The sequence below is a fragment of the Neoarius graeffei genome, chromosome 16 (genome assembly GCF_027579695.1).
Source record: "Neoarius graeffei isolate fNeoGra1 chromosome 16, fNeoGra1.pri, whole genome shotgun sequence".
Classification (NCBI taxonomy): Eukaryota; Metazoa; Chordata; class Actinopteri; order Siluriformes; family Ariidae; genus Neoarius; species Neoarius graeffei.
Genome location: NC_083584.1, coordinates 2,337,095 through 2,354,825, shown reverse-complemented (window position 1 = coordinate 2,354,825; position 17,731 = coordinate 2,337,095). Strand labels below are relative to the sequence as shown.

The window sequence follows — 17,731 nt, the reverse complement described above, 5'->3', positions numbered from 1 at the left end:
GGTTGATTACTGCAATGGCCTTTTCACAGGCCTGCCAAAAAAAAACGTCAAACGACTTCAGCTGGTTCAAAATGCAGCGGCGAGGGTTCTCACACGAACAAAAAGAACAGAGCACATTACTCCAATTCTAAGGTCCCTTCACTGGCTTCCAGTAAGCTACAGAATTGACTTTAAAGCATTGCTGCTGGTGTACAAATCTCTAAATGGTCCAGGGCCCAATTACCTCTCTGATATGTTGCAGCGGCCTAACCCAATCAGATCTACCAGATCGCAACAGAAAAATTTACTATCAAAACCAGTTGTTAAAACAAAGTATGGTGAAGCAGCTTTTAGCTACTATGCAGTACAGCTATGGAACCAACTGCCAGAGGACATTAAAAATGCTCCTGCTGTTGGCAGCTTCAAATCTAGGTTAAAGACCAAGCTGTTTTCAGATGCTTTCTGATAATTAATATTGTCGTCTTTACATTTTTTTATAATCTTTACTTTCTCTGCATGTTTTAAATTTACTTTAACTTTAACTTTATTCTATTTTATTCTGCTGGTTTCTTTTTTTTTCTCCTCCTATTTGAACTACTACATTTTATTTTATTTCTACTATTGTTTAATTCTTATTTTCTTTTAATTCTTTTAATTGTTTTAGAATAAAAATAAAATTATTTTATGTAATTTTATTCCTCTATTGTTTACTGTTTGTTTTTACTTCTGTAAAGCACATTGAACTGCCATTGTGTATGAAATGTGCTATATAAATAAACTTGCCTTGCCTTAAATAGACTTTTATAGAATTGATCAAGCTAATGGTGGATTTGGTAGGGACCTGGATGTTGATCTGTTAGCCTGATTAAATAAAACAGTTTCTATAACTGATTTATAACTTAAACCATCCTGTATTACAAGATAAGATTGTTCTGGAAATTTCCAGTAATTTGACACCTTCGGTCTCATTAGTCTGCTGCCCACATTAATCAGATTATTGTGTGAGTTCCGCTGCCGCCACAAAAACCACATCGCCAGGTCTCGCCTCATCTCCATAGCAAACTGCACTGGTGTTTCTGCACCTTGAGCCAGCGCTGAGAGAAGTTGCAGAATTCAGCTGGCTATAAACAATCTAAATAAATATTTATAAAAATGTAGAAAAAGTTTATTAATATGACGAAATAAATATGTGCAAATTATTAAGCCTGAATTAAGAGTTTGGTAATACAGCGGCCGTATCCCAAATGACTGCCTACTGAAGCTCGAGTGCACTATATAGAGTTTAAAACTCCATTACTTCCTAGTAACATGTCGTGCACTTGTATAGAAATTAGAGAGACATTTAGGAGTCAACCCTCGTTACCAGGCTACACGTTTTCATTTCAGTTCAGAAACAAAAACACACACGAGACCTCACACTTTAACACTAACCAGATAATTAAACAAACAAACAAATCATTAAATTTGAAGACTGTGCTTTTTTTGTTTTGTTTACGTATTAGGTAGATGTGCTTATTACGTGTCAATTTGCGCATGCGGGACACTTTTGGGTCGTTTTCCGTTCATATTGGAGATCGCATACAAGTCTCATGTAATTGGTAATGTGAACGGTCTAACAAAAAAAATTGGATTTCACAACAAATCGGATATGGGTCATTTCAGGTTGCAGTCTGAACGTAGTGATACACACCGCCTAGTGGTCAGTGTTAGTAATTGCCAGTCATACACACCGCCTAGTGGCCAGTGTTAGTAATTACCAGTCATACACACCGCCAAGTGGTCAGTGTTAGTAATTACGTCATACACACCGCCTAGTGGCCAGTGTTAGTAATTGCCAGTCATACACACTGCCAAGTGGTCAGTGTTAGTAATTACGTCATACACACCGCCTAGTGGCCAGTGTTAGTAATTGCCAGTCATACACACCGCCTAGTGGCCAGTGTTAGTAATTACCACTCATACACACCGCCTAGTGGCCAGTGTTAGTAATTACCACTCATACACACCGCCTAGTGGCCAGTGTTAGTAATTACCACTCATACACACCGCCTAGTGGCCAGTGTTAGTAATTACCACTCATACACACCGCCTAGTGGCCAGTGTTAGTAATTACCACTCATACACACCGCCTAGTGGCCAGTGTTAGTAATTGCCAGTCATACACACCGCCTAGTGGCCAGTGTTAGTAATTGCCAGTCATACACACCGCCTAGTGGCCAGTGTTAGTAATTACCACTCATACACACCGCCTAGTGGCCAGTGTTAGTAATTACCACTCATACACACCGCCTAGTGGCCAGTGTTAGTAATTACCAGTCATACACACCGCCTAGTGGCCAGTGTTAGTAATTACCAGTCATACACACCGCCTAGTGGCCAGTGCTAGTCAGTAAAGAAATAAAACAAAAGAGACTGGCTATGATATAAGAAAATTCTACAACCCAGAAACAGATTGGAGCTCCACTTTTAGGCAGTGCCTAAATCTATATATTAGTTTATGATTGATGGCTGTGGACGTTGCTGCAGTGTCTGAGTGATTTTAAAGCAGTGGAAGATCCATGGGGGTGAAAATGGAGACTTGCTGCATGGTGCAGAGGATTCTGGGAAGATTGAGCTGCTCTTTAAACAGAGTGCTCACTGATCTCTCTCTCTCACACACACACACACACACACACACACACATATACACAACATTTTGAAGATTGAACAGATCTGAGAGAGATTATTTAAAATTGAATGGAGGTTCAGTGAAAAGTGCGTGCACGCATGTGTGTGTCCACGCCCAGTTTCTGTGTTTACATGAAGTCCAGAGCAGAACTGATTTTTGTCGATGGCCTCAGAAACAATCACTTAAGCATCACTTTAAAAGTTTGTCTGCAGAGTGATTGCTGATTCTGGATTAAAACAAATATTAACGTACATGTAAATGTGGGTGCAATCAGTTAATTATTGAAATTAAGTGATCAATCTCATTAAATCAGTCTCATTAAATTTGAAGGTTAATAATTAAAATGAATCAATCCCATTGAATCGTTTACTTTGACTCATTTGAATTGAATCATACCATAGAATCAGTCTCATTTGAACTGAATCATTCAGTGAATCGTTCAGTGAATCATTTAGTGAATCGTTCAATGAATCATTTAGGGAATCATTTAGTGAATCATACCATGAATCCTGGATAAATTACCAAACAGCTAGATTATGGTATATTTCCAAATTATTACGATCACTTACCATATTACGTAACTTATATGCACCTTTTGAATTCTTTGAGAAGATTGGGGACTTCATATATCGTTCACACAAATAAACACAGTTTGTTTAATAAATGAATTTATTATAACAAAGATAAAAATAATAAATCAATATATACAAGCAGTGAGGTGTGTATATACATGTGTGGTGTGTGTGTATGGCCTAGCTTGTTGCTAGCTAAAACAAAGGAATGTTATCCAAGTAGAACAAAGGATTAGCTCTGTTGCTAATGTGTGCTTGTGTGTGTGTGACCTAGCTTGTTGCTAGCTAAAACAAAAGAATGTTATCTAAATAGAACAAAGGATTAGCTCTGTTGCTAATGTGTGCTTGTGTGTGTATGAAGGACTTGACCATGTGTTTAGCCTCGTGTAGCTAACTACACGTGGTGGAGGCCTAGATTAGCCTTGTGTTGCTAGTATGTGTTTGTGAAAGGCCCTATGGCCTAGCTAAAGTGTGTTTGTTAGGCCTGGTGAGGCCTACTGAGCACGTGTTGCTAAAGACAAAGGGAAGCTGTCTAAAGTGTATCAGGCCTGGTCAGGCCTGTTGAGCATGTGTTTTCTCAGTAACAAAAAGATTCCACACTCATAACATTACCAAACTCACTGAAACCTTGATAAGGTCAAAATGCATGATAAGGAAATTAGTGTTAGTCAGAGAGAAGCATGCACATCCTATTAAACAATTGAGAGAACATAGAACAAAATAAAGGCGGCACGGTGGTGTAGTGGTTAGCGCTGTCGCCTCACAGCAAGAAGGTCCTGGGTTCGAGCCCCGGGGCCGGCGAGGGCCTTTCTGTGCGGAGTTTGCATGTTCTCCCCGTGTCCGCGTGGGTTTCCTCCGGGTGCTCCGGTTTCCCCCACAGTCCAAAGACATGCAGGTTAGGTTAACTGGTGACTCTAAATTGAGCGTAGGTGTGAATGTGAGTGTGAATGGTTGTCTGTGTCTATGTGTCAGCCCTGTGATGACCTGGCGACTTGTCCAGGGTGTACCCCGCCTTTCGCCCGTAGTCAGCTGGGATAGGCTCCAGCTTGCCTGCGACCCTGTAGAAGGATAAAGCAGCTAGAGATAATGAGATGAGATGAGAACAAAATAAATCAACACGCTGCGTGTCTAACAGTGTAACAGATAAACCTGGGTTTAAATTCACACTATTTCAAATAAAAGCAAATTCCTAAGACTATCCTAATTATGCCCAAATGCCAAAATCTTACTTAATCCTGCCTTTAGCAAGATATGAAGAACTATTCGCCGGTGTAGTTTCGGGCCTCGCCGTGGGAGCACGTGAGCCGCTCGTGATGGAGGCGTAGAAACTTTCGGGTCCAGTGGAGCACTTGGGTGGTTCCCGTAGAAAGCAGAGGATTCTTGGTCCGAACCTCAGCGTTCGTGAGGAAAAGTCTCTGATCAGAATAAGATGCACAGCGCTTTTGAGTTAAAAAGGATTCAATCGCTTCTTAACTTTTAACTGCCTGGGCTGCAGTCGTGACGTCACTTCTAATGCAAGTAAACCGGTTGTAACTCAGGTTGAGTTTAAAGATCGCGCGACTCTAGAGTTTACCTTTGCCAAGGGTAAGAAAGAAAATCGCGCTGAGTGATGGATCTTGCAAGAAAGAAGACGTCTTTTTGGGTGGAGAGCATCCCTTTATGCGTCCAGACTCCTTGAAAACCGGACGCGAGAGACAAAATGGCGGAGCTTCCGCTTGGATTTATGCGTGCATGGTGGACTGACGTAGGTGATCCCGCCCACGCGTGACGTAGGTCACGCGGAAGTTGCCTGGGAATTGTAGTTCTGACACAAGATGGCGGCATGATACCTACATAAATAATGAAATATTTAATCTGAATGAACAAACAAACTAATATATACACGTGTGTATATATAACCATATACTTGTAAAAGTATTTTTTATTTTTGCATCAATTTCTTTACATCAGCATGTATTAATATAGATATTTATTTATTTGCTGCCTAAAAGCAGATCTCCCAATGAGTTTATGAGCAAAATATCTTCAAGAGCACAAAATCCCCTGAATAGAATAATATTATTACAGCACTATGCATGAGCCATCGAATTGTCGTGTTTTTCACCTCCGTAAATCACTGCATTGTCTTGTGACAGTGAGACTAATAATGAGATTCACATTGCGGTTATGATACAGATTTATTCCTTTCTTTGACGCCGCATGCCATGTGCCAGAAACAACACCAGCACGTTTATTATGGTGCGACTCTGCTGGGTGCCTGGGGGACAGCAGTGAACCAGCGCTTTCACTTTACACCACTACTGTAGAGTTACCATCCAATATCACACTCCATATGCCACACAGCTGTCTGGCTTCATCCCTCACATCCACACAGCAGCATTAGGACTAATCCCCATGCACCTGTTCCTGATTAGAGCTCAATCACAGTGCAGGCATTTATATAAGGACTCTGAGTAACACAGACTTTGTGAAAGCCTTGTATTCTGTATCACTTTTCTGGTTTTGACCCTGTTTTTGTTTTTGGACTGTGAGTATTTTGTATCCCTCTAATATCCTGTCTGTGTCTCACTCCACCAGTGCCTGGTTTTCCACTCGGCCTTTGTCTCTGTTTTGGACCTGTTTGCTCACGTTTTCAATAAAATGCTTCCTGCGATTTACATCCGTCTATCACCCTTACACAACACAAACTGTCACCTGTCCAACAAGCGAATGGACTCATAAAACTGTTGTAACTTGCTTTATATGAAACTGTGGTGAATATTTTCTGTAAAATGTGTTAGTAAATAATCCCACGCTATTTAAAAAAAAAAGCAAATTAAAAATCAGCCCTGGATAAAAACCCATCTGTCTTATAAAAATAAAGATACAGATTTCGTTGTCCGATGGTCAAGTGTTTGAGATGCGTTGCCTTGCACTTGCGGTCGGATTCCCTGTGGTGTGACAGGGACGTCATTCGTACGGGTGGACGTCATACAGTCAAAACCATCAAAAATCAGGTTGATGCATTTCTCTTAAGTATGGGGCCCTGCTCCGCATGCGGGAGCTCTGTTATAAAAATAATGCATTATATCAGTTTATTATGATTTTAAGATGCTTTTCACTTAAAGAAAACTGTCACTAAGAAGTCGGTGTAAGTTTTTGGGGGGCATTTACTTTCAACAGAGCTGTGTGGATATTCAGGATATGTTCATGTTCACATGGTCATGGGTTTTTGTGTGTGAGACAGACTCTGCCCACCAGGCAGTGATCAGCGTGTCTCAGGACTGGGTCCCGGTGCTGGATCAGGTGTTTGGTCAGAAGTGGTGCGCTGACGTTTGGCCCGTTAAAGAACCTGGGGACGTTAAAGCGACGCGTTCACGAGTCCCTTCTGGAGAACCAGTGAGGGAAGAATCCATACTACCTGGGAATGACGACAGCCAATCAGATCGTCTGCAGTGGCTGAAAGACGCCGAGACCCTGACTGTGACCTTCGACCCTCAACAGACCTCAGAGATGAACCTGACAGGTGAGACATCACAAATAACGACAGACAGAGAGACAGACGGATGCAGACACAGTTAGCCGTTTGTCACAATTGTAATTGGTGCCGTTGAGTTTCGGATTGATTGATGGCTGATAAACTCGTATGTAATCGTTAATAACAGGTTAATTAACAGTTAATGACTCATTCAGACTTTTATTAACACTGAATGTTTTAAAATAAACCTGAGCTTCACTTTGTGAAACATGAAAACAGCTGTTAATGATTTTAATCCAGCTGTTACTGACGAGATAGATAGAAAGGAAGTTGGATACTGTTTGGTGTCTGAGTCATGTGACCCATTATTGTGGCACTGTTTTTTTTTTTGTGTGTGTTTTGTTTTTTTTTCTCCAGGAGACGATGTTCAGTTAAAATCCCCATCGATGCTCCATCGGCTTCTCACACTCCCGTCCCAGCTGTTAGACGACGACAAGTCGATGGAGTTGGAGAATGCCATCACCTTACTGCACGGCGCTCAGACACCTCATCATGACACCAGCAGGGGGGAGGATCGCAAGGATGGCGCAGGCCTCAAGGAGCAAGAGGAGGAGCAAGAAGAAGTGAAGCCGAGGCCCTGCAAAAGTGCGAAGAAGAACCATGTGTGTAAAACCTGCGGCAGGAAGTTCAGCCGAGCTCACCTGCTCAAAGCACACTGGCTCACACACAGGGATGCTCACACACCGTGCTCCAAACCCCACTCCCATGCGTCCACCAATTTGGGGAAAAACACATGAGGGAGAGAGAAAGAGAGAGAGAGAGAGAGGAGTTCCAGAAGTTTCCAAAACCAGGCATGTGCTGATATGCTGTCATATCGCAATCATTTCTCAACATTTCATTACAGCGTTACAGCAGAAGTGTGTTCAGCAGGGCGTGGGGGCGGTGCCCATGTTCTCAAGACTCAACGACAACTCTGTACTGTGCTGAATATCGCGATTATCGGCGCACACACCTCCCATTGTAAACTCAGTGTGTGAAGGTACGTCAAACAGTGCAAGGAATTTTTCCTCCTCCAGTTCACGTGTGTGTGTGTGTGTGTGTGTGTGTGTGTGTGTGTGTGTGTGTGTGCGCGCTGCAGCAGCTATGTTGCAGGTAATTCGATGATCTTTCACCATATTTTAATCTTTTAAATGGATTCCAGAAGAACCAGAGTGTCATCCTTGTCTCGGGTTGTGTTTCCATCCACACGTCCAAGTGGAAATGAGTTAACCCCTCCTGGGCCGTGTCCCAAATCATGTCGTAATGTTCAGTAGGTGATGTTTTACTTCTGTGGTGACGTGTTCCAATACGCCGCTTCAACACATGGTTTGGAACACGGCGGTTTCCTCTCCGTCTTGCTGTATTAGAGCGCTGAATACACCACAGACGGCACACGAAGGAACCTTTGTGAGAAAATCTCACCACATAACTCACCCTGCACTCAGGTTCACAGGAGACATGCTCAAGTCCTGCCCACTTTCACAAGAACAGGACATTTGATTGACGCTGCATATGGCCATCACACACCACTGAAGAAGACACTCATCGTTCTGGAATGTGTTGCGCGCTCAGTGGCGTTAAACGCAATCAAATGGAAACACAAATTGAGGAGGTCCTGTGACAGGAAGACATGTCTCACTTCCTTTCTGTTTGTTTTTTTTTTAATCTGATGGCATGATACGAGAACAAGCAGCTCTAAACATTTGTTTGATTGTAAATAAATAATCTCCACAGTCTTGGTTTTTACAGGAATACCTCGTCACACAGTCTGACTGGATTTATCCGAGTGTTGAATCGGATCTGAACGACGCAAATGAAGATCTCAGTGTTCTGATTTCTGCACGCCTGGCGAAGCGCATGACTCAGTCGATTAGAGAAACACAACTTCATGATAAATCCATCATGCATATGGATATTTATGCAAATTTCTATTATTACATCTTATCATAAACATGGAAGTTTATATTTCTGGCTCTGGCTTTATATGGATTCCTGCAGAAACGTTGTGCACGAGCGTCGTGTCTTCTTGTTCCACTTCCTGTTCCTACTGTGCTTCATTTCTGTAGCCATGTGACCACCACCACAGGGTTTACCACATTATTATTATTATTATTATTATTATTTGTTTTGAACACATTGTGCTCTGGCAGGCTAGTGCTAACACAACCAGCTAACATTAGCTACTGAGTTTGAAACAAGCACATACATTTAGCAAGATAAACGTAACCATGGAAACAACACAAACGACTGTTAATCGGAGAAGAAACCGTATACTACAAGACGCCGGTGTCGGTTCTGTTCACCAGGTCATATTTCTCTCAACCAACTGAACATAATTTGAAGAGTCCAATAATAATAATAATATTATCGCGATATATCGTAGAGCTGATTATCAGCATGCGCCAGTTTCTGAGTGAGTTTAATAATAAATGACCAGAGATTACTCCATGAATACTCAGATGTTCTCCTGATTAATGAAGAATGGTGTAAGGGGGAGCTCGGGTTTGTGTATAAACGGCTTTGAGACTCGGAGCTGATGTTCACTCATGCCCCTTTTCCACCAAAGCAGTTCCAGGGCTGGTTCGGGGCCAGTGCTTAGTTTGGAACCGGGTTTTCTGTTTCCACTGACAAAGAACTGGCTCTGGGGCCAGAAAAAACGGTTCCAGGCTAGCACCAACTCTCTGCTGGGCCAGAGGAAAGAACCGCTTACGTCAGCGGGAGGGCGGAGTTGGTAAGACCAACAACAATAACAAGACCGCGAAAGATCACCATTTTTAAGCGACGAGAAGCAGCAGCTGTACAAACGCGAAGTCATCCGTTATTATTATTGTTGTTGCTGCTGCTGCTTCTTCCATGTTGTTTTTGCTTCGATATTCACGCTAAGGTTTATGCAAACATAGCGACGTAACTGACGTATACAGCGACGTAATGACATATACAGCGACGTAACTGACATATACAGTGACGTAATGACGTGGCTTCCTTTAGCACCGCGAGCTATGGAAAAGCAAACTGGTTCTCAGCTGGCTCGCAAGTTGAACGAGTTGTGAACCAGCACCGGCCCCGAACCAGCCCTGGAACTGATTTGGTGGAAAAGAGGCAACTGACTGTTAAGCTACAGTTACACTACAGCTCACGATACTTTGCGAGGGTTATCGATGAAAATGAGGTGTTCTGGCGGCGATGCTTGGCGACATACAGGTGAGCTAAAAGTTGTGGTCACACAGCAGGTGATCACTTGACTATCATGCCTTCGTGCGCTCGAACGGCCGCGCTCGCTCACAGGACCCAATCATTATGGGAAACACCTGATGCTGACTTGAGCACAATCAGAACGCGTGTATAAGGACCCTGTTTTCACAGAGATGATGCGAGGTATTCTCATGGTCGCGCTTGTTTCTAGCCAGGTTTATGACTCTGCTTTCTGCTTCATTTGTGTTTTGTTACTCTGACCTAATATCATGCCTGCTAATAAACACTCTTCCTGCACTTAGATCCATGTACTGCTGCATACCTGACACAACACTTCACAAAGTCTCTGTGAAAACAGTACCCTTACATGCCCATGCTGATTTCGCTCAAACCAGCATCAGGTGTTTCCCATAATGACTGGCTCCCAAGTACACGCACAACACACTCCGAAGGATCCCCGAACGTGAATGCACTTTTTAAGTCTTGGGGAAGGTTAGGCTGTGCCGAGCTGCTGTGTTGTTGAGGCTCCCGCGAGTATCAAGGACATGGATTTGAGACAAATACATCTCAAGATGCTCTATAGAGGTTCTCTGAGTTTTGGGAAGTATTCCCAAACCCATCTGCAAGGATTCGCTGCTTAGTTTGCCAACAAAAAGATCGCCACCAAATTTCAGTGCATGCTTTTACAAATGTCATGATGTTTTTGGCCACATACGAGGTGGAGACACCAAAAAACAACTTGCAAAGCTCAGAGACCATTCAACATGTGTCACATGATTAGTGGCGATGCTACCGATTTTTCATCAAGTATTTGCAAAGCCATCGCCAGCTGTAGTGTGAGCAGGGCTTTAGAGAAACTGGGGCTGGAGGAGGATGATGACGTGACGGAGATCAGATCACGATGCTCTGAAACATTTCTGCAATACACTGCATGTATCACGATATACAGTATGTATTGTGAACAATTTCACAGTAAAAAAAAAACCTGTTCAATACTTTTGTTAATAATGTTTTTTTAATAACATTTTTCAGTTATTTTAGATTTTTGTGAATCTGCTTCCATGTAGTTTGTAATTATATTAAAAAGAGCAACAAAAATAAGAAAAAGATCAACAGAGTATCAGGAAATCTCAGAACAGTACGTTGTGACTGTAATTTATCACGATATTGATATTTTATCTTTGTATTGCTGAGCTCTAACTTCCAGTGAAGGGACAAAATGTAGATTATTTACATTTTTGTGTTTTTGATGTTTTGATGAGTTTTGTGTTATAACTGTGGAGCTGTAACGATGCATCACTATAACGTGAACGTCACGCTATCGAGATATATTTTATGAATGTTACCAGTGATGATGATGTAATGGATTAAAGCGTGTTGTTACAGCACTGTTATAACGGAGCGTTTTGCACTTTCAGTTCTTCACACAGCTGTACCTCACTGTGGCGTAACGTTGGCGTCGCTCATTACCTCAGAACACACACTTATTACTTCAGCATCATGTTTATTATTGTTATTTTTTAGCTCATTTATGTTTGTATGGTTTTATAAAAATGTCACTGGGGTATCAGACGGAGGAAACACCGTGGAAACATTCCACCGTATCTGCACCAGACTTTTATAATCCACCAAAACATCCAGGAGCATGTGAGTGACGTCTCAGTGCTTCAGTCACAAATCTAAAAAAGCCCAATGATATTTTATTCTGTACAGATTTTTTTTTGTATTCTTTAATCCTTACTAATTGTGATTTATTCCAATTTTGAGTTTTATTACAATATTCTTTAGGAGAAAAATATCCATGTTAGTTTTTTTTTTTTAAATAAAAAAAAATTAACCCATTTATCCAAATACAGGAATTTTAAAAGGGGAAAAATGTGAGATTATTTAAAAACATGTAAATAACTATGCGATGGTGCAGAAAACTGAAAACAGTTGAATGTTACCTGAGGAACATTCGACTGTTTTCAGTTTTTTTTAATATTTGCACAAAATGAGGAGACGAGAGGGATTCCAGCTATTAACCAAATTTATCTTTATGTTTTTCCTCCTTTTCGTTTCTTTTCCCCTCAAAATGATTGCGGTTGTTCATATCTGTTTAAACATTGTACTTTAATATACACAGTCTCCTCCAAAAGTATTGGGACAGTAATGCCAGTTCCTGTTTTTGTTCCACACTGAAGACACTTGGGGTTTGAAGATGGGACGATGGATCAGAATTTCTACAAATTATAAAATGGCACCTTTTGTTTGACCCCTCCCATTCTCCAAGTGATCAAAAATATTGGACCGTTTGGGTGATGGTATCAGCAGAATGAATTTAGACATCTACAGAGACGTTCTGTCTGATAATTTACACAGAAGTGCATCCGATCTAACTGGGAGGAGCTGTCTGGTTGGAGTTTCATCGCATTGCTCCTGTGGAGGACGGCCCCATGAGGACAGTTGAAAGTCACACTTGGAAGATGCTCTGGACTCTTACAGTAATGCTTTTATGGCTGAAGACTACAGTTGACTTGCTAACTTTAGGACTGCAGTTGTCATGAACAGTTTTGCACTCAAGTTTCCATCAATGAAGAGTTTATAACATCAACGAAACTGACTTCATGTTAAAACTGTTAATGTTATAGTCATGCTGTCTGTTGTTGCCCAAATGAGGATGGGTTCCCTTTTGGGTCTGGTTCCTCTCGAGGTTTCTTTCTCATGTCATCTGAGGGAGTTTTTCCTTGCTACCGTTGCCATGGGCTTGCTCATTGGGGATAGATTAGGGATAAAATTAGCTCATGTCTTGGGTCATTCAGATTCTGTAAAGCTGCTTTGGGACAATGTCTATTGTTAAAAGCGCTATACAAACAAACTTGACTTGACTTGATCATGCAGCAAGACAACGGAGGACTTCATCAGGGGGAACAGTGGAAGGGTTTAGACTGGAGAAGTCCATCAGCAGACCTGAACCCACCTGAGAGAAGGAGCTGCAGTACAAATCTGGAAAAGCATCACAAAGACTGCAGCAGTTTGGTGATGTCAGAGGGTCACTGGCTCAATGCAGTTACTGCAAACAGGGGATACGCATCACATATTAAGTTTATTTACTTTCATACTATCTGTTCCAATACTTTTGCCCACAAAATTGGGTAGTCTGCCACCAAAGGCGTCATGTTCTAAGCTGTTGAACACCTCTAGATGTAAATGTAATTAAATGAAAGTTGAAATGCTGATCTATTATCTCATCTTTTGATCTTAAACCCAGATCTCCTCCATGTAAACCACTCACTATAGATTTAATGAACTGCATTAACAGTGAGATACTCAATGAGTTCTGAGTAATGAAGCCACGGTTTTACTGACAAAGTGCCCTCGAATGAAGGAGTGTGTTTTTGTAACAAATCTTTTTTTCCCTCATTTTGATTTTTAAAATTTTTTTGTTGGAATGTGGGTAATTAATTGTGTGAAAAATGAATAAATGAATTATGTATAAACTAAACATATTGTCCTCACAGTGCTCTCTGATTATTTTTTATTGTATCTTCAGTCTTTGTGGAATAATAAAGGTACTAAATTGGACCTGTTCCTCATCACTGTGTTTCTTATGTGAAATTGTTAAGATATTTAAAAAAAAACCCAAAAGGTTAAACAGTGGTTAAAGGACAATTATTAAGTTTACTGAAACAGCAACCAACAACTTACAAACCCAGATCAGAAACAGTCAGGATGGTGTGTTGAAATTGAAATTAAAACTGAAAACAATGATTTGTAAATAAAATTTGCTCTGTATTACACTCAAAACAACACAACAGCACTTTATTTGATGTTTTACCTCGTGAACTTTGTTTTGTTTTTCAATATAAGCACTGATTTCAATTCTGATTCTTACAAATTAAAAAAATAAAGTTGTTACAGTAAATCATTTCCCACTTTATAATGTGTATAATGTTCCCGTTCCTTCTCCCGACACTTAAAAGCTGTTTATGGACTGAAGACTCCGAGTGATGAAGTGTCTCAGGTGTTATTTTTGTCCCGTTCTTCCTGTAAACAGGTCTGAAGGTGTGGAACAGTTCGGGGTCGTCACTGTCATATTTAGCATTTGTAAATTCTCCACACATTCTCTACTGGGGACAGAGGGGACACGCCCTCTTCTTCCACAGCCACGCCTTTGTAATGTGAGCAGAATGTGGTTTTGTATTGTCTTGTTGAAATCTCCCTGGAAAAGACGTCGTCTTGAAGGCAGCAGATGTTGCTCCAAAATCTCAGTGGACTTTTCTGCATTAATGCTCCATCACAGAAGTGTAAGGTACCTTTGCCAAGGGCACTGACCTAACGCCATACCATGACACACCCGCTTTTGGACTTGTTCCTGTGAACAGTCTGGATGGTCCTTTTCCTCTTTGGTCCAGAGCACATGGCGTCCATTTCTTCCAAAAAAGACCTGGAATACTGATTCATCTGACCACAATACCTGTTCCCACTGTGTGATGGTCCATCTCAGATGCCTCTGAGCCCAGAGAAGTCGATGCCGCTTCTGGACACAGTGAATATAAGGCTTCCTTTTAGCACAGTAAAGTTTTAACTGGGGCAGCACGGTGGTGTAGTGGTTAGCGCTGTCGCCTCACAGCAAGAAGGTCCGGGTTCGAGCCCCGGGGCCGGCGAGGGCCTTTCTGTGTGGAGTTTGCATGTTCTCCCCGTGTCCGCGTGGGTTTCCTCCGGGTGCTCCGGTTTCCCCCACAGTCCAAAGACATGCAGGTTAGGTTAACTGGTGACTCTAAATTGAGCGTAGGTGTGAATGTGAGTGTGAATGGTTGTCTGTGTCTATGTGTCAGCCCTGTGATGACCTGGCGACTTGTCCAGGGTGTACCCCGCCTTTCGCCCGTAGTCAGCTGGGATAGGCTCCAGCCCGCCCGCGACCCTGTAGAACAGGATAAAGCGGCTAGAGATGATGAGATGGATCCCCCCCCACACACATTTAACATAAAATATTAGTTCACCCAGCACCGTTTCTATTGCTTTGTGAAAAAATCCATTCCACTTGATCAATAAGAGAATACACATACCACTGAAAATCCACTCCGGGTTTTCCGGGCGTTCCCTACAACAACTCACCGCACGCAAGTGAAGTGAATCTCAGAGTGAGCAGAGACATTTTGGTGCAGCTGCTCAAACGTGGAGGAGGTGACGTCATCCCCATCACCACCTCACAATGTCTAGCTTTTGCTAAAATCTTATTCTTTTATTATCTGCCCTCAAAATTAACCCTGGCGGCACGGTGGTGTAGTGGTTAGCGCTGTCGCCTCACAGCAAGAAGGTCCTGGGTTCGAGCCCCGGGGCCGGCGAGGGCCTTTCTGTGCGGAGTTTGCATGTTCTCCCCGTGTCCGCGTGGGTTTCCTCCGGGTGCTCCGGTTTCCCCCACAGTCCAAAGACATGCAGGTTAGGTTAACTGGTGACTCTAAATTGACCGTAGGTGTGAATGTGAGTGTGAATGGTTGTCTGTGTCTATGTGTCAGCCCTGTGATGACCTGGCGACTTGTCCAGGGTGTACCCCGCCTTTCGCCCGTAGTCAGCTGGGATAGGCTCCAGCTTGCCTGCGACCCTGTAGAAGGATAAAGCGGCTAGAGATGATGAGATGAGATGAAAATTAACCCTAGGCCTCGTTAAATTAATGTTCAACTAAACAATGAAATAAGCTTAGCCTAATGGGGTATTCTTGGTTGATGATGAATTGTTTGCAGTATTTGCTCCTCCCCAGACACAATGGACATAAGGACATTCTTTACAAAGAAGCGGAAAGTCAGTCAGAATTTCCCCACAGGACAGGGTTTTTTTTATCCCAATGGAAATGTTAGTGCAGTTAGCTGGCTAGTCAATGTTAGGAAATGTATCAGCTAGCTTAACGTTAGCTATCATTTAATTCAAACCCAGTAGGCCGACCTTATTGTAATGCCAAGAATGAGGTCAAGTCTGCTCTGATGATATTTATTGATTCCTTGTTTTGTCTGGTCTTTGGCAGTTTTCTGGAAAGTAACATGGGAAATCAGTGTCTGGGGAAGGAATAGTAGAAAGGAAAGCAATGGAGAGAGATGGATGTTATTCCAGGTGGATTGTGAAGGAAAGGGGGATAAAAGTTATGAAGTGGTAGAAATTGTGGTGGCACCAATGTAAGAAGGAGTCTCATCTCATCTCATCATCTCTAGCTGCTTTATCCTGTTCTACAGGGTCGCAGGCAAGCTGGAGCCTATCCCAGCTGACTACGGGCGAAAGGTGGGGTTCACCCTGGACAAGTCGCCTGGTCATCACAGGGCTGAATTACAAGTCAAAGTACATTTACAAATCACTTATACTTTAAGAAAGTACATTTTGATTGTAGCACTCAGTGTTTTTGATTAAGAGTCAACCAACTTCTTCATTTGGTCATTTCATTCCATACTTCACTACAAAAATGCTCCAGATCCATTGGATAGCGAGTCTCTCACTGCATGCAGTTAGGAGCTGAAGGTGTGATTTTATGACCTTGTGAAGTTTAAAGACACTTCCTGTAACATGTGGAATAAAGAAAGAAAAGAATAAGTATAAACTGTCATTAACTTTACTGTAAAACTACACCAAAAGAACAGAAGCAGTAAAGAACCTTCAATTCTACAGACACAGTTTTCCTTCATTTATCTTCAGTCAGCCCTGTATCCTGCTCAGGGTTATGGTGGATCCAGAGTTTATCCCGGGAATGCTTTTCGTTCTGAGGCTCTCATTATTTACCCTTAATTTTTGATAAAACAACAGAGCTTCAAGACCATCAGTGGTAACTGTGTAAATATAAATGATTATTAAATACAAATTATAACTGGGCAGCACGGTGGTGTAGTGGTTAGCACTGTCGCCTCACAGCAAGAAGGTTCTGGGTTCAAGCCCCATGGCCGGCGAGGGCCTTTCTGTGTGGAGTTTGCATGTTCTCCCCGTGTCTGCGTGGGTTTCCTCCGGGTGCTCCGGTTTCCCCCACAGTCCAAAAGACATGCAGGTTAGGTTAACTGGTGGCTCTAAATTGACCGTAGGTGTGAATGTGAGTGTGAATAGTTGTGTGTCTCTATGTGTCAGCCCTGCAATGACCTGGTGACTTGTCCAGGGTGTACCCCGCCTTTTGCCCGTAGTCAGCTGGGATAGGCTCCAGCTTGCACCCTGTACAGGATAAGTGGCTACAGATAATGGATGGATGGATTATAACCATTGAAAACTGGACAACAGCTAACTTGAATTAATGTTAACATAGTTAGCTAGTAGCTAGCCAACACATTCTTCGCTAGAAAAGTTAACTAGTCACTTGGAAAAGCGAGTGAAATTAAATGATAATTTTATTAAATACATTTTACCAGGGGCGGCACGGTGGTGTAGTGGTTAGCGCTGTCGCCTCACAGCAAGAAGGTCCTGGGTTCGAGCCCCGGGGCCGGCGAGGGCCTTTCTGTGCGGAGTTTGCATGTTCTCCCCGTGTCCGCGTGGGTTTCCTCCGGGTGCTCCAGTTTCCCCCACAGTCCAAAGACATGCAGGTTAGGTTAACTGGTGACTCTAAATTGAGCGTAGGTGTGAATGTGAGTGTGAATGGTTGTCTGTGTCTATGTGTCAGCCCTGTGATGACCTGGCGACTTGTCCAGGGTGTACCTTGCCTTTCGCCCGTAGTCAGCTGGGATAGGATCCAGCTCGCCTGCGACCCTGTAGAACAGGATAAAGCGGCTACAGATAATGAGATGAGATGAGACATTTTACCAGGGGCGGCACGGTGGTGTAGTGGTTAGCGCTGTCGCCTCACAGCAAGAAGGTCCAGGTTCGAGCCCCGTGGCCGGCAAG

General features: G+C 42.5%; 1 protein-coding gene across 1 annotated transcript in view; it reads left to right on the top strand.

Moving 5' to 3' along the window:
* Positions 1-13,471, top strand: part of si:dkeyp-113d7.10 (uncharacterized) — a 41,186-nt gene extending 27,715 nt beyond the window's left edge. The window contains exons 3-4 of the mRNA XM_060942298.1: positions 6,446-6,724; positions 7,094-13,471. Of these exons, the coding sequence (XP_060798281.1) occupies positions 6,446-6,724; positions 7,094-7,473 (659 nt within the window). The 3' untranslated portion in view covers positions 7,474-13,471. The remainder of the gene's footprint in view (positions 1-6,445; positions 6,725-7,093) is intronic.
* Positions 13,472-17,731: the final 4,260 nt, after the last annotated feature.